This window comes from Symphalangus syndactylus, chromosome 14, assembly GCF_028878055.3.
Source record: "Symphalangus syndactylus isolate Jambi chromosome 14, NHGRI_mSymSyn1-v2.1_pri, whole genome shotgun sequence".
In the NCBI taxonomy this organism is placed as follows: Eukaryota; Metazoa; Chordata; class Mammalia; order Primates; family Hylobatidae; genus Symphalangus; species Symphalangus syndactylus.
The window spans coordinates 75366350-75393971 of record NC_072436.2 but is presented as its reverse complement, the minus strand read 5'-3'; the positions used below and the strand labels follow the sequence as shown (position 1 = coordinate 75393971).

The 27622-nt window shown below is 48.8% G+C and overlaps 1 protein-coding gene across 5 annotated transcripts; it reads left to right on the top strand.

The window, feature by feature from the left end:
• The first annotated feature begins 84 nt into the window (after positions 1–84).
• CEP68 (centrosomal protein 68) lies at positions 85–27622 on the top strand. 5 transcript variants are annotated; one of them, XM_063617900.1, is made up of 7 exons: positions 85–232; positions 13119–13521; positions 15174–16700; positions 18005–18127; positions 21574–21670; positions 26203–26376; positions 27302–27622. In XM_063617900.1, exons 2-6 carry the CDS (start codon positions 13165–13167, stop codon positions 26370–26372), a joined length of 2274 nt encoding a protein of 757 aa, XP_063473970.1. In that variant the 5' UTR covers positions 85–232; positions 13119–13164; the 3' UTR covers positions 26373–26376; positions 27302–27622. The 5 variants fall into 5 exon arrangements, 4 of the variants coding, with proteins under 4 accessions (XP_063473970.1, XP_055096354.1, XP_055096353.1 ...); XM_055240378.2 differs by having other exon boundaries at positions 123–228; XR_010115680.1 differs by lacking the exons at positions 26203–26376; positions 27302–27622 and adding an exon at positions 16815–16861.

Sequence of the window (27622 nt, the reverse complement as noted above, 5' to 3'; positions counted from 1 at the left end):
GGGCTGAGATTGGCTGCGCGAAACTGCCGAAAGCCCTCCCGCGGAGGGAGAAGGGGCGGGAAGAAGGGCGTGGTCAGCGCGGCCGGAGGGCGTGGTTGGCGCTCGGTCCCGCCCTGCGCATTTTGGGCTGCGGTTGGAGGGCCGCGGTTGTAGTCGGGGTACCCCAGCTCGGGGCCACCGCATGGAGCTGCTGAGACCGCTCCGGATGTGCGAAGCGTTCGCGGTGCGGTAGGTAGGCAGCGTCCCGCGCACGGGTACTGGTGTCGAGGGTGCCCGCGGCGCTGGGGGCGGTGGCCCGGGCTAGATCCGCGCGCGCAGCCCGGCCACATCCACCCCCTCTCTTCGGTGCCTGCGGGGCCCTTGCGGTGCGGGCCGTCTGGCCTCGCGTCCCCGCCGACAAGGGCACAAAGGCTCCGTGGGGGCGGGGGCGCCTTGTGCCTTCGCCTCCATCTTGCGGGCGGAACGGCGTGTGCTGTGGCGGCCGAGGGGTCGGGGCCGAGGCGGGCGGCTGGGCTTGGGAATGCCCGGGCGCGGCGAGGAAGCGCGCGAGTCCGCGCATCTGGCGGCCGAGCAGCTGTGCCGCCGGTCGGCCTGGGCCCCGGGGGAGGTCACTTTCCCTCAGGCCTCTCCCGGGCGTGGGCTGTTTACCCAGCTCCCCAGTCGGGGCTAATGCAGCTCGGGCCTTTCCCCCTGGAAAGATGGAGACCAGTGATGTCTTCTTATCGCCGTGGATGCAGCAGCGCCCAGATGCGGAGAGAAAAAATAAAGATGTCTCATTTTTTTGCCTCGGAGGGCTATCCTTTCTAACTGTCATCACTAGAACAGTTCCCAGCAGCCTAGGGACGAATGTCCAAAACCTGTTCCAGGCCCTTGATGATTAGTAAGTTGGGTTTAGTGTATTGTTTGTAACAAAAATGAGCGGAAACCTGCCAGGGCAGATTGGACCTCACTGGGAATTCATCAGGACCACGAAGGGAGGTAGCGTTTGTAAATAATCTAACAGTTCTCAGATCTAGGGTATGAAGAGTGTTGTGTTAAAGTGTGTGACAAAGGGTGTTGGGTCAGTTTGCCTTGGGTTTAGTTGAAAGATCTAGAAGTCACCACTTTTTACTTTGTTCCCTCAATTCCCCTTTCCCACTCTCTGTTGAGTCAGTTCTGGCCCACTTAGAAAACAGAACAACAACAAAAAACCCAAGGAATTCAGTTTAACCTCTTTTGCAAAGCTTTTTAAAGCACTTCCCCACCCTGCGACTGATAACTCCTCCCTTTTTTGCGCTACCTTCTGCAGCCTCTATTTTTACTCATCACACTGTATTGTGGTTTCCCCAGCCCCTAGCACAAGGCGTGGAACATAAAAGGCACTCAATGATGGAAGGAAGCCAAAAGGAAACAAAATCAGCGTGGTAGCCCAAAGGTGACACAACAGAAACATTTATTTAACTTCTTGAGTGAGTTATTCTTACAGGTTAGGAAGGCAGCTAAGCTCAGGCTCTCTAAGTCAAACAGACTTTAGCTCTGCCGTGTTACTAACTCTGATTAATTTTTTTTTTTTTAATGGTGATGGGGGTCTTGCCATGTTGTCCAGGCTGGTCTTGAACTCCTGGGCTCAAGCAGTCCTTCTGCCTCTGCCTCCCAGAATGCTGGGATTACAGGCATGTCATTAAGTTATTTAATTTCTCTGTGCCTTGGTTTCTTCATCCTTAAAATGGGAATAATAATAGTACCTATGTGGTGGGTTATTAGGATTAAATAAGATATTGATGTAAAGTATCTACTGTAGTTCCTGGCACAAAGAAAATGATCAGTAGCTGTTGGCTGTTAGCAGTTGTTAGGAGAAAAATAAATGGATACTTGAATACACTCACCAGTATGAAATATCTGTATAGTACCTGACCCTTCAGCATCTCTCTGCTTTTTGGTCCTTATCCGATCCCTTTTTTTGAGACAGGGTCTCACTCCATCACCCAGGCTGGAGTACAGTGGCATGATCTCAACTCACTGTGGCCTCAACCTCCTGGGGTCGAGTCCCTCTCACCTCAGCCTCCGGAGTAGCTGGGATCACAGGTGCACATCACCAGGCCCAGCTAATTTTTTATTTTGTTGTAGAGATTACGTCTCTCTGTATTGCCCAGGCTGATCTTGAACTCCTGGGCTCAAGCGATTACAGGCATGAGCCACGGTGCCTGACACCTCATCCGATGGCTGATTTTTTTTTTTTTTTTTTGAGAGGGAGTTTCACTCTTGTTGGCCAGGCTGGAGTGCAGTGGCACAATCTCAGCTCACTGCAACCTCTTCCTCCCAGGTTCAAGCAATTCTCCTACCTCAGCCTCCCGAGTAGCTAGGATTACAGGCACCCACCACCGTGTTCCGCTAATTTTGTATTTTTGGTAGAGACAGGGTTTCGCCATGTTGTGCAGCCTAGTCTTGAACTCCTGACCTCAGGTGATCCGCCCACCTCAGCCTCCCAAAGTGCTGGGATTACGGGCATGAGCCACCGCGCACAGCCTGATGTCTGATTTTTAAACATCCCTTTAGCCTTTCCTGACTCTTTCCACAGTGAAAGTATTCCATAGAAGATTATCTGTTTATGTGTCTGGAGTCTCACCACGAACTAAAGATTGATTTGGTGCCAAATAGCAATTTGGCCAAGAGTTACAGTGGTACTTGATACATTCTTAATGGGGTCTGTTATCTGAAATGGTCATGTAAAATCAGAGGAGCTAAATAGATGGGGGCCTCATGTGGCTGACAAAAAATCTTTACATGGTTGATCATCCAGAGAGAAGTAGAGCTTATGGAGGTGGACTCTCCTTATAACTTAAATCTGTTCTCATGAAGAAACTACTATCTTTAATGTTGTTCACCAACATCGTGAAAAGCCCAAGAAATGTTCCTGTTGGCTTTAGGCCTACCTGTCTGCCAGCTAGAAGTGTCAGATACAACTCCTGGGGGACACTGCGTCACTTCCAGGTTTTCCTGCACCACTTTCTGGTTACAGGAAACAGGTTAAGTTGCACATTTCCTTGTAGCTGTAAGCTCCCTTGGCATACTGGTTTCTCTTAAATTATTTCCAGTTTCCAAAACAAATACCTTTCCCCTCCTCACTTGTAACTGGCACAGGAGAAATTCAGGTCTGTGATTCTGTTTTTAACATAGCCACCATGAATCTCAAATTCTTTCTAGGGAATGCTATTATTTCTGGGGACTCCCTTTCAGCTGTGGTATTCTATAATTAGCCATTAAAAACCTGCCACAAGGTGTAAGCCTTTTATAATGTCCTGTTGCAAAGGCCTTGAAGACAAGGGCCATAAATTTTCTTGTGTGTGGCTGGCATATAGGCACCCAAGGAATGGTTGTAAAGCTATTTTAGTTCTTCCTTCTCAGGGTGCTGAAACAGCCTTACTTACCAACCCAGTGCTTCTGAAACATTGTGCTTACCAAGTCATCTGGAGATATTGCTAAAATGCAGGTTCTCATTGCAAGGTTCTGGGGCAGGACCTGAGAATCTGCATTCCCAACAAGCTCTGAGGTGATGCAGATGCTGCTGGTGCTGGATCACACTTTGATAGTGAAGTGCTAACCCTAGTATCTACATTTGCCTTTTAGAAGTATTGGGTAAGTGGGTTTTATTTTCTTATGGTATTGGAATAAAATCTTGAGTTTAGGAGCTTTTTTCTATTTTTTGTTTTAACAATTCCTCTATCTTGTTAAAAAAAAAAACTATTTGAGGAATTGTTCCAACATACTTCGATGTAACAAGATTTTTAATAAAAGCAATTGAGGCACATGGAGTGAAAAAAAAATAGGAGAAAGTCAAGGAAGAGATTAGCACAAAAAGGCAAGTACCTCTCTGTCCTATGCATTTTACTTAGGTGAGATTGTGTATTTGGCCCTGAGCTTTGTAGCAGCCAAAGCAAAGAGGGAAATTTTTTTTTTTATCAGTTTTGCCAGTACTTATAAAGTGAAAATGTCTGCTGAGTGGAGACAGATGTTTCTGTTATTGAGGCCAGGAAATTCTCTCATGGGTTCTCCAAAGAGAATGCTATGGTACAGTGAGTGGCATTCTTAATATTATCACTTGAGAGTGGTAAGATTCTTCTCGGTCTTCATACGTGTAGCCTGATGACCTCACAAAAAAGTGTCAGGGCCGGGCACAGTGGGCCATGCCTGTAAACCCAGCACTTTGGGAGGCCAAGGAGGGAGGATTGCTTGAGTTCAGGAGTTTGAGACCAGCCCAGGCAACATAGCGAGGCCTTGTCTCTTAAAATAAATAAATAAATAAATAAAAATAACAACTCAGTATAGCAAAAGCAGTGGTTTGTGGAAATGCAGCCATGTGGTCCAGGTACAGCCTCTTCTGACAGTGATTTTTGTTATAAGGAAGGTGTTCTGCTTTGCTTTTTGGTGGGAAAAAAGGTGCAGTTGATTGACATATTCAGCCCTTAGCATCCTTGTATGTTGAGCTTTGTTACACATGGACACCCTGCTGACTGCTGAGGAGGCCAGAGAGCTTGGGGTTGAGGGAAGGAGTAGCTGGGACTCAGTCAAGCTCCTTGTAGATGTGACTTGTATCTCTTTAAAGGCTATTTAGGTTGGGTGCAGTGGCTCACGCCTGTAATCCCAGCACTCTGGGAGGCCGAGGCAGGAGGATCACATGAGGTCAGGAGTTCGAGACCAGCCTGGCTAACATGGTGAAACCATGTCTCTACTAAAAATACAAAAATCAGCCAGGTGTGGTGGTGGGTGCCTGTAATCCCAACTACTCAGGAGACTGAGGCAGGAGAATTGCTTGAACCTGGGAGGTGGAGGTTGCAGTGAGATAGCGCCACTGCACTCCAGCCTGGGCAACAGAGCAAGACTCCATCTCAAATTTAAAAAAAAAAAAATGGCTACCTAAAGACCTTGCCCTGTAAATGAGAAGATTGGCCTTGCTGGGAGGCTGTCTGGTGGCCCTGGTCAGTCAGCCAACAGATAAGTGAGTGAGAAGGCGAGGGAACAGACAGCCAAGCAGCCTAGCCCACAGCCCTCCCTACCACATTGATCTGCAGGGACCCACTGGCTCTTCCTAGGGCCCTGGGAGATTCCTTCTGTTCTTTTGACTCTAAGCAAAACCTCCAGAAGCAGCCCTGGGGAGAAAAGAAGGGGCTCCCGGTGCCCAAGGATCCTGGGGATGGCCTCGGCCCATGGCCAAGCCACAGCAGACACAGTCTACCCTCCGTAGCTTTGAGTCTTTTCTTGATTTTCACTTTACTTTGATTTTACCTGCAGAGAAGGGGGACAAAGTGCTCAGAGTGACCTACCCCACAGTGAAAGACAGGGCTGGTGTGGGGGACTGCGGGGCTCCAGGGGGACTTCCCAGCAGGGCGGGAGCAGGTGGAGCAGCAGTTGCTCTTTGCTGCTGGCCTCCCAGTCTCAGGCCTCCAGCCACAGTTTTCCTGGCACCCACTCCACCCTGAAGCAGGCCTCAGTCACCTCTTGTGACTGGCCCCTTTGTTGGCTTCCCCTACGTGTCTTTACCTCCTTTCATGTGGCCTCCCACGCCTGCTTGGCCTCTGCCTTTAAGCTCCTTTATTCCATAAATCTAGTTCCCCCAGACTTCTTCCAGCAACCTCTGCTGGGTCCTGCCTTCTGTTTCCTTGTGGACAGTTTCATGTTATTGGAGAAAGAGCAGCAGGGAAAGCCTCTTTGTCTGGTTCTCTGGGCAGGTTCTGCCACTGTGTGTTCATGGCAATTATCACTTATACCTGTGGCCTCCTGTGAAAACAAGTTTGGAGGTTTTGGCCCTGAACTCATAGGGCTTGCTCAGTCTAGCAACACCTGGCCTCTGTGGCTGGCACAGGTGACTGTGCGCTCAGGTAAGAGACAAGCCCTTGCCAGAACAGAGCTCCCTGGGCAAAGTTGGTATAAATGAGATTGTTTCAAAGGGAGCTCATGACTTAAAGAGTCCTGGCCAGGCGTGGTGACTCCCGCCTGTAAGCCCAACACTTTGGGAGGCCGAGGCAGGCAGGTCACTTGAGGCCAGGAGTTCAAGAGCAGCCTGGCCAACATGGTGAAACCCCGTATCTACTAAAAATAGAAAAATTAGCGGGGCATGGTGGCATGCGCCTGTAGTCCCAGCTGCTTGGGAGGCTAAGCCAGGAGAATTGCTTGAACCTGGGAGGCAGAGGTTGCAATGAGCCAAGATCTCACTGCTGTACTCCAACCTGGGCGACACAGTGAGACTCCATCTCAAAAAAAAAAAAAAAAAAAAAAGAGGCGGAGCATGGTGGTTCATATCTGTAAACCCAGCACTTTGGGAGGCCTAGGCGGGAAGATTGCCTGAGCTCAGGAGTTCGAGACCAGCCCTGGCAACATATCGAAACCCTGTCCCTACTAAACATACAAAAAATGAGCCATGCATGGTGGTGCATGCCTGTAATCCCAGCTATTCGGGAGGCTGAGGCACAAGAATCCCTTGAACCCAGGAGGCAGAGGTTGTAGTGAGCCGAGATCGTGCCGCTGCACTCCAGCCTGGGCGACAGAGCAAGACTCTACCTCAAACAAAAAAGAGTCCTGCGGGAGGTCCTTTTTTGTTGAAAGGAGGATTGCTCTCTGGTTGATCATTCATCTGTTTGAGGGGTTTAATCAAGAGCAAGAGCAGAGCCTCACCCCTCCCACAGTTCCCAGTCCTCCTCTCTCCATCCTGGACAGAAGTGAGTGGGAGGAAGCCCGGCAGCTGTGACAGGAGTGTCCTAGGGTGATGCAGCATATACCAAGAAGGGTCAGATGTCCAGGCTTAGAGTTTTTGTTACCACGTGCATGATTTGTGGGCGTATTTTTACTGTAGGGCAAGAGTAAGCCAAGCCTACATCACTCCTAATTATATCTGGTGGATCATACAGCCTCTTCAGGTTCTGGAAACTAACAGAATTTTAATAGCAAAGTCCAGATGGTCCCTAGAATATCCTGAAGCTTATGTGGCTTGTCTCTTGGTTTGACAAAGGACAAGGCAGTTCTGGTGTGTACAGACCTTTATCAGAGGGTAAGGTTGAGTTCACTGTCTGTGCTCTGATGTCTCCTGTCATTCAGTCCAACCTCCTAGCACTTCCTTTATTTGGGAGGAGACGGGCCTGTGCCCCATCGTGGAGCTGCTAGCCTCCGGGAATACTGTAAAATGTGTGATCCGAGAACAGGAGGCCCCACATTAGGAAATTGTTTAAAGCTGATGACCTGGGAGACAGTGTGGGTCCAAGACAACAAGTGCTGTTCACCAGTCTGAGAAGGATAAGCTGTCTCTTAGTAGAAGGTGCAACCCGAATCTGTCGCCCCCACCCCTGCCCCAGAGGGTTAGAAGGAATGATATGTAAAATCTCGGATCTATAGAAATGAAGACCAGAGCTTCATGCAGTGTTACAGATGGCCACCTGACAGATGCAGACAGGGTTGAGTCCTAGGAATCCAAAACTTGTGCGTTTATCATAGCCTGGGCCAGTGTTTTCTTTGGCATGATTGCTGTTTTAAAAGTGGTTTGTCTTCAGTCATTACTTCAGGAAGTTTTCCCAGATTATTTTTATCCCAACTGATTTCTCCCTTTCGTTGCTTTTTGGTAATATTTCATAGACAGTTTTGAATGCATTATAGATGGTTTTTATTTTCTTTCACATGTGTCTGTCTTGCTTCTCATAATAAACTTGTATAGTACAGGGGAAAAAGCATCATTTGTCAGGCAGATTAATAAGATTATGAAGGGACCGTTTATCCAGTCTAAGAAAGTAACTACCTTCATTCCGTCTTTACAGACGTACAATTTCCTTGAAAACCATTGAATTTCAGACCTTCTTACCTGGTTACTGAAGGGACTTTGGCCACACTACTAACCTAGTTTAGGTTTGTGTGTATCCTTGTAAGTTACTTAGGGATGTCAACTGAATAGTTTGTAATAGCTCACCACTCCCCATCTCTCCAGGATAAATAGATACCTTCTTTTTTGAATAATGAGGTCCAGACAAGATAAATAAAAAATACATGAACAAAACAAAAGGATAATTTGTTTGCACCCCTCCCTTGCCCCATCATCATCTTACTCCAGCATCCTGTCTCAAGATCACACCCTTTAGTGAGGGGTGTGGGGGATCTCTAGCCATTGAGAGTTTTTAGAAATGGAGCAAGAGGCCGGGCGTGGTGGCTCACGCCTGTAATCCCAGCACTTTGGGAGGCCGAGGCGGGCGGATCATGATGTCAGGAGATTGAGACCATCCTGGCTAACACGGTGAAACCCCGTCTCTACTAAAAATTACAAAAAATTAGCTGGGCGTGGTGGCGGGCTCCTGTAGTCCCAACTACTCGGGAGGCTGAGGCAGGAGAATGGCGTGAACCCGGGAGGCGGAGCTTGCAGCGAGCCGAGATAGCGCCACTGCACTCCAGCCTGGGCGAAAGAGCGAGACTCCGTCTCAAAAAAAAAAAAAAAATAAAAAAATAAATGGAGCAAGAAGTAGCAATTGGGAATTATGGGCTATGCCCAGCCTTCACCCTGGTTTTTCTAGCTCACGGGTGCAGCATGTTCCCCTAGTTGTGAAAACACAACTTGCCTGTAAACATCTTCATGTGCAGTTTCTTAATGAGCCACAAGGTGAGGATGTGGCTCCGTAAGATCTCTGTCTCAGCAAGACCTGTCACTCTTCTCTTTGTCCCTCCACCAGCCTTCTCTGTCTTCTGCTTTGTGGCTTAACTGTTTGATCACTTATTCCCCAGTTGGCTCATAAACAGCTTGGGCTCTGGAGTTGGGCAGTCCTGGACTTGTCTCACTCAGAGCCTTCGTTTCCCCATCGGTGACATGAGGGTTAAAGACCCTGGCTCCCGTGGGAACTAGCCCTCACATGTGCTGGTGGAGTGTAGAGTGATACCACTCAGCAGAGGGCCACTTGGCAGTGTGTGCCAAAAGCACCCTTCACCTCAGCAGCTCTACTTCTGCAATTTATGCTGAGGATGTGCCAGCAAAAATGTGTGTGCATAGTGACTCATCATAGCATTGTTTGGACTAGCAAAAAAGACTAGAAATAACCCAAATGTCCACTAATAAGGGACTGGTGAAATAAACTAGTACGTCCTTACACCAGAATACAGTACTGGTCAGTAATGAAAAAAGAAAGAGGAAGCTGTCTTTGTACAGTAAGTCCTCACTTGATGTCGTCAGTAAGTTCTTGGAAACCGTGACTCTGCCACTTGAAAGGACATATAACGAAACCAATTTTACCATAGTCTAATTGATATAAATAAGAGTTAAGCTCCTATGGCATATTTCTGGTCATGAAAGCATCACCAAACTTCTAAATAAAGACTAAAACACTTCTAAATTAAATATTGAAATAAATGTGAGCTGTACGTACATTTATGAAAGATGAATAAAAACAAGTAAGATGAGCCAGGCATGGTGGCTCATGCCTGTAATCCCAGCACTTTGGGAGGCCAACTAGGGCAGATCATTTGAGGTCAGGAGTTCCAGATCAGCCTGGCCAACATGGTGAAACCCAGTCTCTACTAAAAATACAAAAATTAGTCAGGCATGGTGGTGAGTGTCTGTAGTCCCAGCTACTCAGAAGGCTGAGGCAGAAGAATTGCTTGAAGCCAGGGGCCGGAGGTTGCAGTGAGCCAAGATCACGCCACTGCACTCCAGCCTAGGTGACAAACCGAGACTTCATCTTAAAAAAAGAAAAAACACACAAGATTATGATTTACCTGCTTACTCAAATGGGTTCAAGGTCGCAGGTAGCTGGAGCCTGTCCCAGCAGCTGAGGGTGTAAGGAGGGAACCAATCATGGGCAGGACGTCATCCCATGGCAGGGCACGCTCACTCATATACCCACACTCGGACCAGGACCATGTAGTCAGCCCCATTCACCTAAGTATATATTTTCAGGATGTGGGAGGAAACCTGAGTATCCAGATGAACTGGATCTCATCCAGGCAGACATGGGGAGAATGTGCACACTCCATACAGACAGTGACCTCAGTCAGGAATCAGGGTTTCTTATCAATGATATAATGAAAAGACATTGGACCGGCTGGGCGGTGTGGCTCATGCCTGTAATCCTAGCACTTTGGGAGGCTGAGGCGGGTGGATCACGAGGTCAGAAGTTCAAGACCAGCCTGGCGAAGATGGTGAAACCCCATCTCTATTAAAAATACAAAAATTGGCCAGGCGCGGTGGCTCACGCCTGTAATCCCAGCACTTTGGGAGGCTGAGGCGGGTGGATCACAAGGTCAGAATTTCAAGACCAGCCTGGCCAGGATGGTGAAACCTCATCTCTACTAAAAATAGAAAAATTAGCCAGATGTAGTGGCGGGCGCCTGTAATCCCAGCTACTTGGGAGGCTGAGGCAGAGAATTGCTTGAACCCAGGAGGCAGAGGTTGCAGTGAGCCGAGATCACACCAGCCTGGAAGACAGAGCGAGACTGTCTCAAAAAAAAAAAAAAAAAAAAATATATATATATATATATATATATACACACACACACAAAAATTAGCTGGACATGTTGGCACATGCCTGTAATCCCAGCTGCTTGGGAGGCTGAGGCAGGAGAATTGCTTGACCCAGGGAGGCGGAGGTTGCAGTGAATTGAGATCGCACCAGTGCATTCCAGCCTGGGCAACAGAGTGAGATTCTGTCTCAGAAAAAAAAAAGACATCGTACCAAGTGATGTTACTGAAGGACCTGCTGTATTTTTTAGGAATGATCCCCTAGATAGTTTTTGTAGAGAAAAGAAAAGCAAGGTTCTGAATAGTATCACCTATACAGTTTGCTACATTTATGTAAAAAAAAAAAAAAAGGGAGGGAAGGATAAGCCTGGTACAGTGGCTCATGCCTGTAATCCCAGCACTTTGGGAGGTAGGTGGATTGCCTGAGGTCAGGAGTTCGAGACCAGCCTGGCTAACATGGTGAAACCCCGTCTCTACTAAAAATACAAAAAAATTAGCCAGGCGTGGTGGCGCATGCCTGTAGTCCCAGCTACCCGGGAGGCTGAGGTAGGAGAATCGCTTGAACCCGGGAGGTGGAGGTTGCAGTGAGCTGAGATCACACCACTGAACTCTAGCCTGGGTGACAGAGCAAGACTTGGTTTCCGGGGGAAAAAAAGGAGGGGGGGAAGGATGAAAATAGATATTTGCATCAGGAAACAAGGGTCATACACAAAACTAGTAAGGCTGGTTCACTGTTTTTGTGGGAGTATCTAGTAGTAAATATTTTGTTTGATTTATATTAAAAAATGGGCTGCTTTTTCTCCCATTTGGCTCCTTTGTCCTTCCTTGTAAGGTGACCTGTTACACTGATTCTGTCAACGCCTCCCTGTGACACTAATGACAACAGCCAACACTTAATGTCCATACCATGCCAGCCACTGTCATAGATGCTCTGCCTGCCCTGGCTCATTTTAGCAAAGGAATGGGGGACAAGGGCAGAGAGGGACTTACATCTGTTGTGCATTTTACATTTGAGCTGTATATTACCTGTCAAAAATAATTGTTTTTCTGATTAGTTCCTGCCCTACCTGGTGGTTATGGGACTTAGACTAGAGTCCATGCAAAGGGCATGCTCTTCTCCAGGGTCACTTCTGAATCAGGCTGGAGCCTGGCGTGCCCCATCAGGCAGGGTAGGGAAGGGCCCTCTTGGATTCCAGTGCAAGGTGGCCTCAGTGTGTGCAGTGCCCATCTAGGTGGTATTTCCCAGCGTGAGAGCTGAGTAGGATGAGCCTGCAGCTATTCCACCTTTGCAGGCTCTCCACCAGCATCTCCCCTTACCATCTCTTTGCCTCCTGACTGAGGAAACAAGGCCATTTCTGCCCACGTTTAAGCTTTGAGGTTGGCCCAGTGCACTCCAGGTGGCTGCCGACATCCTGGGCATTCATGGTTCCGTTACCTCCCCTTCAATGTCCTCCCAGCATTGGTCTTCCTCCTGTTGGCCTTTTGGCCCCCTGCCCCATCCCACCAGGGCTCCCAGCACCAACTCTTGCTGGCATGCTTAGGCTGAGGGTGATGTCCCTCTGTTGTTCCTGAACCTCTTTGTGTTGGAATGGTCCTGTTTGCAGATTCAGCTCCCAGATCATCATCCTTCCCTGAGTGCTCAGCCTGTGTTCCCTCGCCTGCCTGCCTGCCGCCTGGCTCTTGCTCTCATGTGCACACATGCTGTGTTACACTTAACCCTACCACTGTTACCCACCAGCTTTCCACAGCTTCCCTCCGTCACCAGGTGCAGCATAACCCAGGCCAGCCTGAGAACAGTTGCTGATCTCTTTCTCTTTGGTCACTGGCCATCCTTGGAACAAGAAGCCCTCACCTGTTCCACAGCCTGGATGTGGTTTCTGTGCTTTGAGAGGGTCCCAGCCTGGGCAACATGGTGAAACTCCGTCTCTACAAAAAATGCAAAAATTAGCCAGGCGTGGTGGCATGTGCCTGTAGTCTCAGCTACTCAGGAGGCTGAGGTGGGAGGATCACCTGAGCCCAGGGAGGTTGAGGCTGCAGTGAGCTGAGATCACGCCACTGCACTCCAGCCTGGGTGACAGAGTAAGACCCTGTCTCAGAAAAAAGAAAAAAAAAGAAAAAAGAGGATCCTGCCTCCTCTGCCAGGCAGAGCCAAGCATCTTAGGGGGCATTCTTCCAGTGCCCAGCTGAGGCCTGGGCATGCCCTGACTTGCTGTTCTCTAGGATAGAACAGTCAGAGCTAGGCCTGAGTTGCTTGCTGAGGGGACCATTACGATAACAGAACCACTATGGGCCTGTGCACAGGAAGGGTCCCACCAGGCCTCTTACCCAGTGGGGTTGGGCTAAAAGGGCAAAAAGGTGACTTAGGCAGGACCCCAGCCTTGATTGGACTTTGGACCTGTGTTGACCCTCCTGGGTTTCTGCTGGTGGGGATGGCACCATCCACCATGAAAGCAGAGGGGAAATGGTGTGCTTCTGCCTCCCCTTTGGAAAGGTCTGGGGCCAGGGAAAAGCCGGAACTCGGTGCTCCTCTGAGGAAGTAGTCACCATTTGTTTCCATTTTTCTTTGGCCAAAAATATGTTTGCCTTAATTGTTAAAGAGGAAGACTTCCTGAACACAGATGTAGAAGATTTATATTTTTCTCTCCCCTCCCCTGTTTTGTAGGCAGCTGAAGTCTTCAGCAGAACCCTGACCTAGATAGGGAGTCTCAATGGCCCTGGGTGAAGAAAAGGCAGAAGCAGAAGCATCTGAAGACACAAAGGCCCAGTCCTATGGGAGAGGGAGCTGCAGGGAGCAGGAGCTGGACACCCCAGGGCCCATGAATGGGGAGCAGCCCCTACGCCTGGAAGCTGAGGGAGGGCTCATCTCCCCTGTATGGGGGGCAGAAGGGATACCTGCCCCTACTTGCTGGATTGGAACTGACCCTGGCGGCCCCTCTAGAGCCCACCAGCCACAGGCCAGTGATGCCAGCAGAGAGCCCGTAGCTGAGAGGTCTGAGCCTACACTCAGTGGCCTGCCTCCTGCCACCATGGGGTCTGGAGACCTTCTGCTCTCCGGGGAAAGCCAGGTAGGTACTAAGGCAAGACTGTAGATGGACTCGTTGCTGTCCTTTGGGAGTTTGTTCCAGGATTTCCTCACCATCTTGCATCCTTTCCTGGCTACTGTGCAGGGTGAGGAATTGGAGGGGCCTGAGTATGATGATTTCTGTTTTGCGGGTTCAACTGGAGAGCTGGGCCTCAGGACCAGCCAGGGGGACTGTCCATGGTATCTCCTGTTCCTCAAGAGTGACTGGTGACTTTTTAAGGACCAGGGATTATAGGCCAAGAGGCTGCTGCCCAGAGGTCTAGGCCAGGGGAATTCTGGCAAGGAGAGCCCTGTCCTGTTTCTGACTTGGTGATCTAAAGGCTTTAGGGGTACCCTGAAGAGACTTGGGAAAGGAGTGTCCAGGGCTTTGGGCCCCTGGGGGCTCTGAACCTAAATCCTCTTCAGACCCAAGGGACATGTCAGAACCTTGGAGCCCTGTAGTAGGCAGCACTGTCCCTGCTTAAGGAGAATTCCTTGGGCTTCTCTGACTGCCAGGCAGCTTCTCTTAGTGGGAGTCACATGGGGCAGGGAATCCTACCAGGTTCTGTGATTGCAGGCAAATCACCAGATCTTTCAGGCCCTCAGTATCATTGGGAGGTGACCGGAATGATCTGTTCTGCCCAGCTCTTACATTCTTTTCTGTTCTGCTTGCCAAGGCCTTTCCTGGGAATGGCTTTGATCTTCTCGGTGTCATTGTAGCCTTGGCTGCTGCAGGGTCCCCTTGTGGAGCTGCATCCTGTGAGGAGGCTCTGAGCGGGGCAGGGAGAGAACAGAGGCTGGGCCCCACCTGCCTGGGAGCAAGGGGCAGTGGGAGGCTCTGGCACCTGTGAGTCAGAGATTCGGTGAGGCAGGAAGCGAATAATAAACAGACATAGAAATGGCCTTTCACGAGGATGAGTCTGATGCTTATTATTAGAATTCCTGTTGTTCGTTAAGCTCTTACCATGTGCTTTGCACACATGGGCGTATTTAATCCTTACCTTCTGAGGAGCTGGTGCTATGAGGGGAGGAAAGTGAGGCTCGAAGTCATACATCTGGAAGGTGGCAAAGTTAGGGGCTGGCCTCAGGTTTGTCTGGCTCCAAAACATGTCCTTCAACACTGTGCTGTCCTGCTTCCCTTGGGGGTGAGTTCTTCATCAAGCAGATAAAAAATTCAGTGAAGAAGCTGAGATGAACCAGTCATTCTGCTAGTGTTCAGTTAACCACTGGCATGTGAACTGAGCAGGATGGGGTCTGGGGCAACCTCCTGGGTTTGGACATGTCCTGTTAGCGACAGAGTGATTGAGGGTTTCGTCTGCCAGGAGACGCTTCTCAGAGGTAAGGGACTGTATTCTAGCTTCAGCATGACAGAGCTGTCCGAGTTCTGCTTGCTGACACCCTGGATACCTGTGGAGGAAGGAAGAACCTTGGAGAAGACTGGAAATGGGAGTCACCTTGCTTCCCAGACAGGCAGGGTCTCAGTGCTGCTGCTGGCAGTGCACACTGCCTGGTTCTTGCCTCAGGCAGCAGACTTTTCATTTTAAGGTCTTTCCTAAATACTGTCTAGACCCGCAAGGAAACTCCTGTGTTGTCATCTAAGAAAGAAATTGGGTTTGATTTTCACCCGAGTGCTTTTTGTCCCTTTGATCATTGCAGGTGGAGAAGACCAAGCTTTCTGCCTCCGAGGAGCTCCCTCAGACTCTGAGCCTTCCCAGAACAACTATTTGCTCAGGACATGATGCTGATACCGAAGATGATCCATCCCTAGCAGATTTGCCCCAGGCGCTGGACCTCAGCCAGCAGCCTCACAGCTCAGGTCTCTCTTGCCTGTCACAGTGGAAGTCCGTGCCGAGCCCAGGTTCTGCAGCTCCTCAGCCTTCCAGCTGCAGCATCTCTGCTTCCTCCACAGGCAGCAGTCTCCAGGGTCACCAAGAGAGGGCGGAGCCTCGTGGTGGTTCTCTGGCCAAGGTCTCCTCCTCCCTGGAGCTGGTCGTCCCCCAGGAACCCTCCTCTGTGGTGGGGCTAGGACCTCGGCCCCAGTGGTCACCACAGCCTGTGTTCTCTGGGGGTGATGCTTCTGGGCTAGGCAGGAGACGCCTCTCCTTCCAGGCTGAGTACTGGGCCTGTGTGCTGCCAGATTCCCTGCCTCCATCACCTGACCGCCACTCCCCTCTCTGGAACCCAAATAAAGAGTATGAAGATCTGCTTGACTATACTTACCCACTGAGGCCCGGGCCTCAGCTCCCAAAGCACCTTGATAGCCGTGTGCCGGCTGACCCTGTCCTGCAGGACTCCGGGGTAGACCTGGATAGCTTCTCTGTCTCTCCAGCAAGTACCCTCAAATCACCTACTAATGTCTCCCCCAACTGCCCACCAGCAGAGGCCACTGCCCTGCCATTTTCTGGGCCCAGAGAGCCAAGCCTTAAGCAGTGGCCCTCTGGAGTATCCCAGAAACAGGGTGGCAGGGGCTTGGCATCTTGGAGCCAACTTGCATCTACCCCCAGAGCCCCAGGCAGTAGGGATGCTCGTTGGGAGCGCAGAGAGCCAGCCCTGAGGGGCGCAAAGGACTGGCTGCCTATAGGCAAGCACCTTGATATGGGCTCTCCCCAGCTAAGGACATGGGACAGAGGGTGGCCCTCGCCCAGGCCAGAGAGGGAGAAGAGGACCAGCCAGAGTGCCCGGCGCCCTACCTGCACAGAGTCTAGGTGGAAATCAGAAGAGGAAGTGGAAAGTGACGATGAGTATCTTGCCCTGCCTGCTCGGCTGACACAGGTTTCTAGCCTGGTTTCGTATATAGGATCCATTTCTACCTTGGTTACCCTGCCCGCTGGGGATATCAAAGGGCAGAGCCCCTTGGAAGTGTCAGACAGTGATGGGCCAGCTTCCCTCCCTTCAAGCTCCAGCCAAAGCCAGCTTCCCCCTGGAGCTGCGCTCCGAGGATCTGGGGATACTGAGGGCCAGAACCCCTGTTTCCTGCGCTCCTTCGTCCGTGCCCAGGACTCCGCAGGGGAAGGCAGTCTGGGGAGCAGCCAGGCCCTCGGGGTCTCCTCTGGACTGCTGAAAACACGCCCCTCCTTGCCAGCTAGGTTGGACCGGTGGCCATTCTCAGACCCAGATGCTGAAGGACAGCTTCCCAGGAAAGGAGGAGAACAGGGAAAAGAATCACTGGTGCAATGTGTGAAGGTAACGACACTCAACATTAGGAGGCTTTGTGTACAGGTGTCTTGTCTCTTCCCCCAATCCACTAACATCATAATAAAACATGTTCATGTTGACAAGGCACTTTTTATTTGCCAGGCATTGTGCTGTACCTTATCTTATTCAGTCCTCACAACTTTTACCAGGTAAGCACTGTTCTCATTTTACTTTTCGGAGAAAAGAACAGAGAGAGGTTAGGTAACATGCCCACTTGTAATTAGCAAGGGCTTGAGCCAGGAATCAGACCCAGGTAGACTATTTGCAGAGGCTGAGCTTTTAGCCACAACCCTTGGCTGCTTCCTAACTCAGAGGTATTCTGAACAAAAAAGGTTTTGTGCACAGATGCCTTTAGGAAACACTGGGCTAAACAAAGGTAAGTGGTTTTCTTGACTGCAGGACTTCTCAAAGCTTCATTTGCCAAAGTGGTTTAAGCGCAGAGTTAGGGGCATTGCATGTACTGTCTCCTAGACTTTGTGGCCACCGGACCGTCTTGTGGACCAAATGTCTTAATATCTGGAGGTATAAAGAACACTGCGTGGAATAGGGTTATCGGTGTCAGGCATCTGAATTTGAAACATGGCACTGTTGTCTTTGGAATGTTGGCTCAGCCTCTTGAGTTTGCTCGTTTGTAAAATGTGGAGCCCTGCCTTCTTGGGATGTTGTGTGCATTAAATAATTGATGTTGAGGGCTTCGGTGCATTCCCAGACACATGTTGAAGGTTCAGGAATGTGCCTGTCCAGGAATGTGTCCTAGCACTCGTGGAGGGCTTTCACCTTCCCGGGAGGTGACGTGGTTATTTTGTCTTGTGAGGTAGGTAGGACACATTATCATGGACCCTTCTTTACTGATAAAAGATTGAGATGCCATGAGGTAAAGTTGTTCTTGGCTGTAGCTTCAGGTTAGTCATGATTTTAGTCATTTATTTTACATTGACTTTTCCAGAGAAACATGGACGTATCTGGCTCCAAGATGCTGATTCTAGTTAGTAATGGTGCTGATCCAAGAATTGGTTTCCATGGCAGGCACGCCTCTTCTGGGCTGCTCCATTCCCACCTGCAAGGCTGGGTTTTCTCAGCCTGTCATTTTTGATGTCACACCAGGCTGTGGTTTTCATTGCTCTGGCAGAGGGAGGTCTAGAGTCATGGAGTGGGGACAGGTGAGCAAGGAGGAGAAAGGAGACTAAAGGTGCACAGTCTGTCTCCAAGCCCTCCTGATATTTTTAGCCTTTTGATAACATAAATAGCTGTTCGATCAGTAACACCATGTGTCCTTTTATTTGTCTCTGCAGACATTTTGCTGTCAGCTGGAAGAGCTGACCTGCTGGCTGTATAATGTTGCAGATGTTGCTGACCACGGGACTGCAGCCAGGCCCAATCTTACAAGTCTCAAGTCTTCTCTGCAGCTTTACCGGGTAATATGCGGTCCTGGCTCTGGCTTGTTCCCTCACAAGAGTGGTGGCTAAATTACTCGATTACAAAGTAAAATCTCAAATAACCAATGTCTGGTATGTTATAGCTCAGTTGACTATTATACCTGAAATCTAATTAGAGCTTCACAGTCTTAAAGCGGAACGCTTTGTAAAATGCATGAATTATTTCCCAGGCCAACTAGAGCTTGAAGATATATTTATCTCAAATCAAAAATACTTTAGGTTTTGGGCTGGCAGGTGCAGTGGGACAAGTCTCTTATCCCAGCTACTCTGGAAGCTGAGGCAGGAAGATTGCTTGAGCCCAGGAGTTCGAGTACAGCCTGAGCAACATAGCAAGACCCCCCTCTCAAAAAAAAGCTTTTTCTTAATTAAAAATAAAAACAAAAATACTTTAGGGTGATTTGCAATATAATTTTCCAAATGTCTCAGGGATTATAAAGACAGACTTGCACTATTATGACGCCTCTAGTTATGTATGGCTATTGAAGTAAAATTAAAGACTCAGATTTTTTTATTTGCACTAGCCACATTCTGCGTGTTCAACCATCACGTTTGTCTAGTGGCTACCACGTTGAACAGTGCAGATGTAGAACACTTCCATCACCACATAAAGTCCTATTGGACTGCACCGCTATTTAAAGATCTGAGTTGAAATTATACTGACTCCAGAATCTACAATAGGGCATTTTGATGGTATTTAAATAGAAATCTAGGCCAGGCACCTTGACTCACACTATTAATCCCAGCACTTTGGGATGCTGAGGCTGGAGGATCGCTTGAGCCCGGGAGTTCCAGACCAGCCTGGGCAATATAGCCAGACCTTGTCTCTACAAAAAAAAAAAAAAACACATAAAAAATTAGCTGAGTGTGGTGGCATGCGCTAGCAGGAGGATCACTGGAACCCTGCAGGCAGTGAGCCAAAATCACACCACTGCCTGGGCCACAGACTGAGACCGTCTCAAAAAACAAACAAACAAAAACTGACATCAGTTTGTGTGCATGTGTATGTATTTGGGTTTGGTTTTAGTTTTCTTCTTTTTCATTAAGATTTTGTTATTTTGAAAATACTAATGTGGATTTTTGTTAACTTGGTCCTAGATTTAGGATGACTGCGTCCCAGTTTGTGCCTGTTGTTCTGGCATAATAATAGGTCCCCTTTCAGTCTCAGAAGTGTCCTGAATTGGAGGATAAGTTATGTAGTTGTCATCCCTAAGTCTAACGTTAACCTTGGCTGAACTCCTGCCTTCTAGCATATCTGGTTGGCTGCACCTTTCTAATCTCTTCATGAAAAAGCAGAGGGATATCCATGGTCTGAGCCTGAGGCTAGTCTGGAAGGAGTTTTCTGAAACAATTCTTTGAATTCCTACAACCTTATAACCTGACCATATCTTCAGCAGCAGAGGACACAATTTACATGTGCTTGGGCCAGGGCTGAGCTGACTGAGGGCCTTCCTGGGACCGCACTCCAGCTAGAGGGAGGGAGAGGCTTTGTTTTCCAGCTTGGGGCCAACTAAAGTGTAGGGAGAAGCCTTGCTTGACCTGGGCAGGCTGGGCCAGCTGCTCCACCCTACTGGGAATGCTGTTTCCTGCAGTGTGGAGAGAGGTTGCTTTGAATTCCTCACTTTGAGGAACTCCACAATGAGTTCCTCTCCACACTGCAGGAAACAGCATTCCCACTAGGGTGGAGTGAGCTTGAGGAAGGAGAGAAAGGCTGACTCCAAGGGTCCTGTATACAGACTCCACGTGCATGCACACAGCTGTGCAGGGCCCAGGACCAGTACCACTACAGGGAGAGGAAGCTGCCCTGGGAGACCTAGCTTAGTGGCCTTTCCTGGCTTGTCAGAGCAGGTGCAAACAGAATAATTCCATCCCTCCATCTTACCCCTCCTGCCAGCCTTCTGTACCTCAGCTTCCAGGCTAGACAGAAACAACCAGCTTGCTTTGTAGGTAGAGCTGAGATTTGAGCTGGGAGTCACTCCTGCAGGTCAGTGAGGCATAGGCCTCTTGTGTCACCCATACAGCTGTCACAAAGTGGGACTGTACTGCTAGCCCCTTCCCCGCACAGAATTGTGCATGGCTCATGCGTATGTATGTGCTATCTTGACTCCTGCTTGGATTAAGACCTAGTATAAGCGAGCGTGTGTGTGTGTTCACATATTTTAACTGTGACTCATTTTCTTATATACTTGTATTTTGTCTTAACACGGGGGGTTGCAGCAGCACATAAACCATGCTACAGTACCAGAGAATAAAATAATAAGTATAGGTATCAGGGTAAAGGAAAACTGAAGACAGGAAAATAGTAAATCCAAGGGTAAAACTATCACTTCAAAATGGTAAAACACCAAGTTCTGGCTGGGCACGGTGGCTCAAACCTGTAATCCCAGGACTTTGGGAGGCTGAGGCAGGTGGATCGCTTGAGTTCAGGGGTTTGAGACCAGCCTGGGCAAAATAGTGAGACCCTGTCTCTATTTCTGTTAAAGATTTAAAAATTTATAAAAATCAGTCACCAAGTTCTACACCCTGTAGAAGAGGTGGTCGTGGATTTGACTTTACTTTTTTTTTTTTTTTTTTTTTTGAGACGGAGTCTCTCTCTTACTGCCCAGGCTGGAGCGCAATGGCATGATCTCAGCTCACTGCAACCTCTGCCTCCAGGTTCAAGCGATTCTCCTGCCTCAGCCTCCCGAGTAGCTGGGATTACAGGCATGCGCCACCACACCCGGCTAATTTTTTTGTATTTTTAGTAGAGACGGGGTTTCTCCATGTTGGTCAGGCTGGTCTCAAACTCCTGACCTCAGGTGATCCACCCGCCTTGGCCTCCCAGAGTGCTGGGATTACAGGTGTGAGCCACCTGCGCCTGGCTGACTTTACACTTCTTAACTGCTAAAGGAACATCAGGAACACCAGCTCGATAGCCAAGAGGGGAAAACAAATGAGTTGCTTGGGAAACTCACAGCTTCCCAGATGTTGAGGTAGTTACCCTTGTGGTCTGCATAGAGCGAGGACATGGAGGGAGGAGCAGAGGTAGAGACAGTGGCTCTCTGCGGTCAGTTTAATGGCAGATCTCTTGTGGTGCATTAGAATGGAATAAATTCTGAGACTCCCATAGCCCTGAATTAGAACCCCATGAGGTGAGGGCGCTAGAAGGGGACCCTAACTCCAAGCTGTTTGTGAGCCAGCCTCTGTCAGGGAAGATGCTTCTGATGTCAAACTAAACAGGAAAAACTACTGACTCTATTTACCTTGGGTTCAAAGAAGCTGAAGTTAAACTGTTGCACTGTTTACATGGGGAATTCTGCAGACCTGATGGGGTGAATCTTCCACATTAGACGGGAATAAGGCTACCCTGCATGCTGTGCTTTTCAAATAATGTTTACAAAACAATAGTAATGAAGCTTCTTCCTTTTCTTTTTCTGATACGCCTTAAGCAATTTAAGAAAGATATAGATGAACATCAGTCTCTGACGGAGAGTGTCTTACAGAAGGGGGAGATTCTTCTTCAGTGCCTGTTGGAGAACACCCCAGGTGAGATGCTTAAGGTTTTGGATTTAGCCAGAGCTTAATCCCTGTCAGCAGCAGGCCCAGGGACCGCACTATCCCTGGTAAGGAGCCAGTACCACAAGAGCCCCTGCCCACACCCACTGCCCAAGATGCCCCATTTGCCAGCTCCACGCATCGCTGCCCATCACTGCCCCTACACACCTGCTTAGAGGCAGTCATGGTCATAAAACCAAGCCCATTAGAAATGAGGCATTGAGCCTGCAAGAATGACACTATCTTTTGCTTCTGCTTTTGTATTTTTCTGGTGGTAGTCTGGGTGGGAATCCTAGTTTTAATCCACCAGCCTTAGTTTGTGGCTAGGGTATTTAGTGGGTATCCCTTTGGTTCCCCACCTTACCTAGCCCAGGTTGAATTCCTCTCTGATTATCTGCCTTGTGTTCTGCTTTGGGGAAATATTTATTTCAGAAAAGGATTGTATTGCTCAAAAGTATCTGAGGGCAGTCAGTCTGTCCTCAGGGAACAGACTGAATAAAGAACTGATGAGAGGGGACAGGGTGGCAGTAGTGTGCAAACCAAGCTCAAGCCCCTTTTTTTGTTTTGCTTTTGAGATGGAGTTTCGCTCTTGTTGCCAAGGCTGGAGTGCAGTGGTGCCATCTTGGCTCACCGCAACCTCTGCCTCCCGGGTTCAAGTGATTCTTCTGCGTCAGCCTCCTGAGTAGCTGGGATTACAGGCATGCGCCACCATGCCCGGCTAGTTTTTTTGTATTTTTAGTAGAGATGGGGTTTCTCCATGTTGGTCAGGCCTGTCTTGAACGGGATCCCGATCTCAGGTGATTTGCCTGCCTCAGCCTCCCAAAGTGCTGGCATTACAGGCGTGAGCCACCACACCCGGCTACTTGAGCCCATTTTGTAGAATGGGTTCCCCATTTAGGAAAGTGAAAGTCACAGACCTCAGGCATATATCTAAGCATGCTGGGTGCCAAGGATTTACAGTTTTCATTGTCTTTACAGGATGAGGGCATGGGGGATGAGGATATGATAGGGAGGATGAGCTAAGAGAATGATAGGGTAAAGCCTTGAACTGATGGCAGTTTCCTGCAAGACTGTAAATTGAGTGCTGACAGAGCCTGCCTATATTATGCCTCATTTTACGTTTTTGAGTGAGATGGGATTTATACTGGAATCCAACCGCTGGGCAGGTCCCATGGGCTTGAGAGGCAGTGAAGAGGCACTTTCCTGACCAGCATGGTGGGCAGGTGCATACTGTGAAGGGTGTACAGCAGGATTTCTCAGCCTTGGCGCTTTTGCCATACTGGCCACATGATTTTGTGGGGAGTTGTCCTATGCATTGCAGGATGTTTAGCAGCACCCCTGGGCCCGGTAAATCCCTGCTTCTCCCACAGTTGTGACAACCCAAAATGTTTCTACACATTGCTAAGTGTACCCTGGGAAGAAAAATCTCTAGGGTTGAGAGGCATCAGTGGACAGGGACCACTGAATGGTTTTCAGCAGGTAAGTGATTCTCTAGTGTGAATCCCCCTCTTTGCAATCCCCTGCCCTTTTAAGGCCTTTGTTTTGGCTCTTCTGGCATTTTCACTAGGGTTCTTAGATTTTTTATTGGGGCAGAAATTCCATGTGCCAGGCTCCTTTGCTGCATGTAATTTACACCAGCATTTTACTGAAGCAGTTGGCACATCAATGTTCTCCATTTAATCACAGCCTTGTGAGATGGATAGTTGTGGATTTGCCTCAGGCCACAGAAGTGGCAGCCTGGCAGAGCCCCTGGGCACTGGCTTTCCGCAGCTTCCCAGTGTCTGGAGGTGCAGAGGTCTGAGCAGCTCCTCTCTTCACAGAGGCCACATGTAAAAGTAGGCCTCTAGTCCGGACGCGGTGGTTCACGCCTGTAATCCCAGCACTTTGGGAGGCCAAGGCAGGCAGATCACCTGAGATTGGGAGTTCGAGACCAGCGTGACCAACATGGAGAAACCCCATCTCTACTAAAAATAAAAAATTAGCCGGGCGTGGTGGGGAGCACCTGTAATCTCAGCCACTCTGGAGGCTGAGGCAGGTAAATCGCTTGAACCCAGGAGGCAGAGGTTGCAGTGAGCCGAGATTGTGCCATTGCACTCCAGCCTGGGCAACAAGAGCGAAATCCCTTCTCAAAAAAAAAAAGTAGGCCTCTTAAAAGCTTCAGGTTTTTTGACCTTCATTTTAAAATCAATTCAATACTACTTTTCTGTGCTTAGTCCCACTTGCTCTATCTAGAGGTTTTTTACCGGCTTCGGGGTTTTCTTTGGTTTTCAGATATGTATCCAGACTCTTTCAGATTGACACATAGCCCTTCCCCATCCATCTGCTTGAAATAATCAGGAATGTGGCTGTTTCCCCCTTGAGACGTCAGTGTCTCTCTCCAGCGGGTGCAAAACTTAACTTTTCTTCCGCCAGGAGCACACTGTCAAAGTCCATAGAGCCAGCCTACAAACATGTTTATTCCAATCCTTCCCAACTTCTTTTATTTGGCCCCAACCAAACATTCTAACAGTCTAAATAAAAGTTCAAAAGCGTCCGTGTGCGGTGGCTCACACCTGTAATCTCAACACTTTGGGAAGCCAAGGCGGGCAGATCACCTGAGGGCAGGAGTTCAAGACCAGCCTGGCCAACATGGTGAAACCCCATCTCTACTAAAAGTACAAAAATTAGCTGGGCATGGTGGCGGGCGCCTGTAATCCCAGCTACTCAGGAGGCTGAGGCAGGAGAGTCACTTGAACCCAGGAGGCGGAGGTTGCAGTGAGCTGAGATCACGCCACTGTACTCCATCCTGGGCAACAAGAGTAAGACTCCGTCTCAAAATAAATAAATAAAAGTTCAAAAACATAAAGGTCCCTGAACCAATAAAGGTTTCTGTGACATCGCACAAGAAGACTGGGCAAAGGTCTAATGAAACTGGAGGGGTTAGCCAGCTGCAGTGGCTCATGCCTGTAATCCCAGTACTTTGGAAGGCCAAGGTGAGTGGATCACCTGAGGTCAAGAGTTCGAGACCAGCCTGGCCAACATGACGAAACCCCGTCTCTACTAAAAATACAAAAATTAGCCGGGCGTGGTGGTGGGTGCCGGTAATTCCAACTACTCGGGAGGATGAGGCAGGAGAATCACTTGAACCTGGGAGGCGGAGGTTGTAGTGAGCCGAGATTGCGCCATTGCACTCCAGCCTGGGTGACAGAGACTCCATCTCAAAAAAAAAAAAAAAAAAAAGAAAAACTGGAGGGTAGGACCCAGCCCAGCCACCCTTACGGCCAAGCTTTACCGTGCGCTCTGACTGCAATCCTCTGCCACACTTTGCCAACTCTTTGTGGACAGCACTTTGCCCTGATGACACTGCACTGATGTGGCTTCCCTAGGAGATCTCAATACAGCCAGCCTGTGTTCCTTCTCCTTCCACCCATCCAGTCAGCATTGTCTGCAGATAGGCAGCTTCCCCTTTCCCTTCCTCTACTGACAGATGTTACAGCTGTGGCAGGAAACTAGGGAGAGTATAAGCACAGCTGATGAAGGCGCAGGAAACTAAGACAGCCTTTGTGCTTAACAAAAATAAATTTTTGAAAAGAGAAAAAAGCCTGCTGTGTGTGATGCACTCTGACCCTAGCCCATCCCTTCCTCACATGAACAGTTCTGACACTGTGGGAGTGAATCTTCCCTTAGCCTGCTCTCAGGTCATTTTTTTGTTTTGTTTTGTTTTTGAGACAGAGTTGCACTCTTGTTGCCCAGGCTGGAGTGCAATGGCACAATCTTGGCTCATCGCAACCTCTGCCTCCTGGGTTCAAGCGATTCTGCCTCAGCCTCCCGAGTAGCTGGGATTACAGGCATGCGCCACCACACCCGGCTAATTTTTTTGTATTTTTAGTAGAGATGGGGTTTCTCCATGTTGGTCAGGCTGGTCTCCAACTCCTGACCTCAGGCAATCCACCCGCCTTGGCCTCCCAAAGTGTTGGGATTACAGGCGTGAGCCACTGCACCTGGCCAGGTCATTTTCTTTTTCAGTCTGTTCACTGAGGCCCACACAAAAAAAGGGGGGCCTCAAGCACTCCCAAATCTATTACCAGACCACCCAGGTGAAATAACATTCCTCCCAGCCAATAGAAACTGATAGACCTGGTAGCAGGGGTAAGCATCTGAACCTTGGCATGTCGTTTTATTTAAGCCTTATGCCCAAGAGGATCTGGATGTGCCCTTACAGAGATACCTGTCTTACCTCTAAAGTCAGGTAATACCAGCCATCAGAAAACCATGTCTCTGTGCCCTTCTGTGAATTATGTAATTTCAAAGTGGAGTCAGTGAATTCTTTTCTCAGCTTTAATCAGAATTTAACAACATACATTCTCCAGTGCAACAGAAATTCCTGGAGAATCACTGTTAAAAAAGGGCAGACATTCAGAAACTACTGCCAGGTCCTACTTTGCAAAATACTATACCCTTGTATGTTCTTTTGAAAATGCTTAATGGACAACACTTGGCATGGGTTTTATTTCTGGTTTAATTTCTTTGAACCTCATTGTTAGTTTTAGAGGATGTCCTTGGGAGGATCGCGAAGCAGTCTGGTGAGCTGGAGAGCCACGCAGATCGCCTGTATGACTCTATCTTGGCCTCTCTGGACATGCTGGCTGGCTGCACCCTTATCCCTGACAAAAAGCCCATGGCGGCAATGGAGCGCCCATGTGAAGGGGTTTAACCTGGTAAGTAGAGGAACTCAAAAAGAAAATTTGCCCACCAACCCTGCTGTAACAGTTGGCCACTACTTAGAAGCTTGTTGAGCCAAGAACTATTATTGAAACAACTGAGATACTGGAAGAAGACAGCCAATGGTACTAAAAAAGCAGTTGCTGGTCTTCCTATGATGATGAAGGCTCACTGTGGTGCTTTCCATTACTGTTCACCCCTGCTGCCTGCTGAGGATGAGGGTGCCTCTGTGCTGCCATTTCTATGGCACTTTCTTCACCACCAACCCTGTCATCCCAAGACAAGAGCAGCAAAACTTATCTGTACACCTACTTTATTTCTGCACAGGTACACTTTTCCAGTATGGGGCCATGACCTGGCCACCCCTGTTCTGCAGGATCTTTTCCCCAGCTCATTTGGTACTCCATCTCCAAGCATCTCTGACAGCACCAAGTGCCCAGAGAAACCCAGAGTTACTGATAACTTTGCACCACCACCCCTGCCCTGCACAAAGGGTCTCCACATATCTTCCATACCACTCCCTTCCAAAAAGGGGGATGGAGGGGTTAAGACACCTTGGAGACTTAACGGGTAGTACAACTTTCTTTTGCTTCCTTGAGAAAGTCAAACAGAATGACAGAAAAGGAGCTAGGAGAGCAAGGGTGGGTGTGTCCACCACAGAGTTGCTACTGCCAATGCTTTTCATAATTCCGCAATTGGACTGTCCTTTCTCTGAAACGTCCTGTCCTACAACAAAATGTTTGTAGTGCTTAACTCATAGATTTTCTAGGTGAGCACTATAGGTATGTTAAGAGCAGGGAGTCCCTGTATTTTTATCAGAGCAACTGTGAGACGTCATCTTGGTTCTAAAATGAATGCAGAGGACTCGTTTCTTCTTCTACAACATTGTGCCTGTAACAAATGCTGCCTTTTCTCTTTCAGGCATCTTCTCAGGCAGAGATGCAACCTGTCGGCCAAACACTGGCTGGTGAGAAAAAAAAAAACCTTCAAGAAGTCCTTGCAAGAGCCATTCAACACTGAAGTCAAGGGGGAAACCTTCAACATGCTAGCTTTAAAATGCCTTTCTCCTCCCTGAATGGAGGGCTGAGTTACTATTTTTATTTATAGTGAATCCTTCCAAACTAAGGTTTTCCTTTTGGTGCTTCTCCACAAAGAGCGTGTAGCTTTGCAATTTTTGATAAAATAAGATGTGTTGCCTTCCCCTCTATCCCATTAAAAAAGAGCCGATAAAGCTCAAACTAT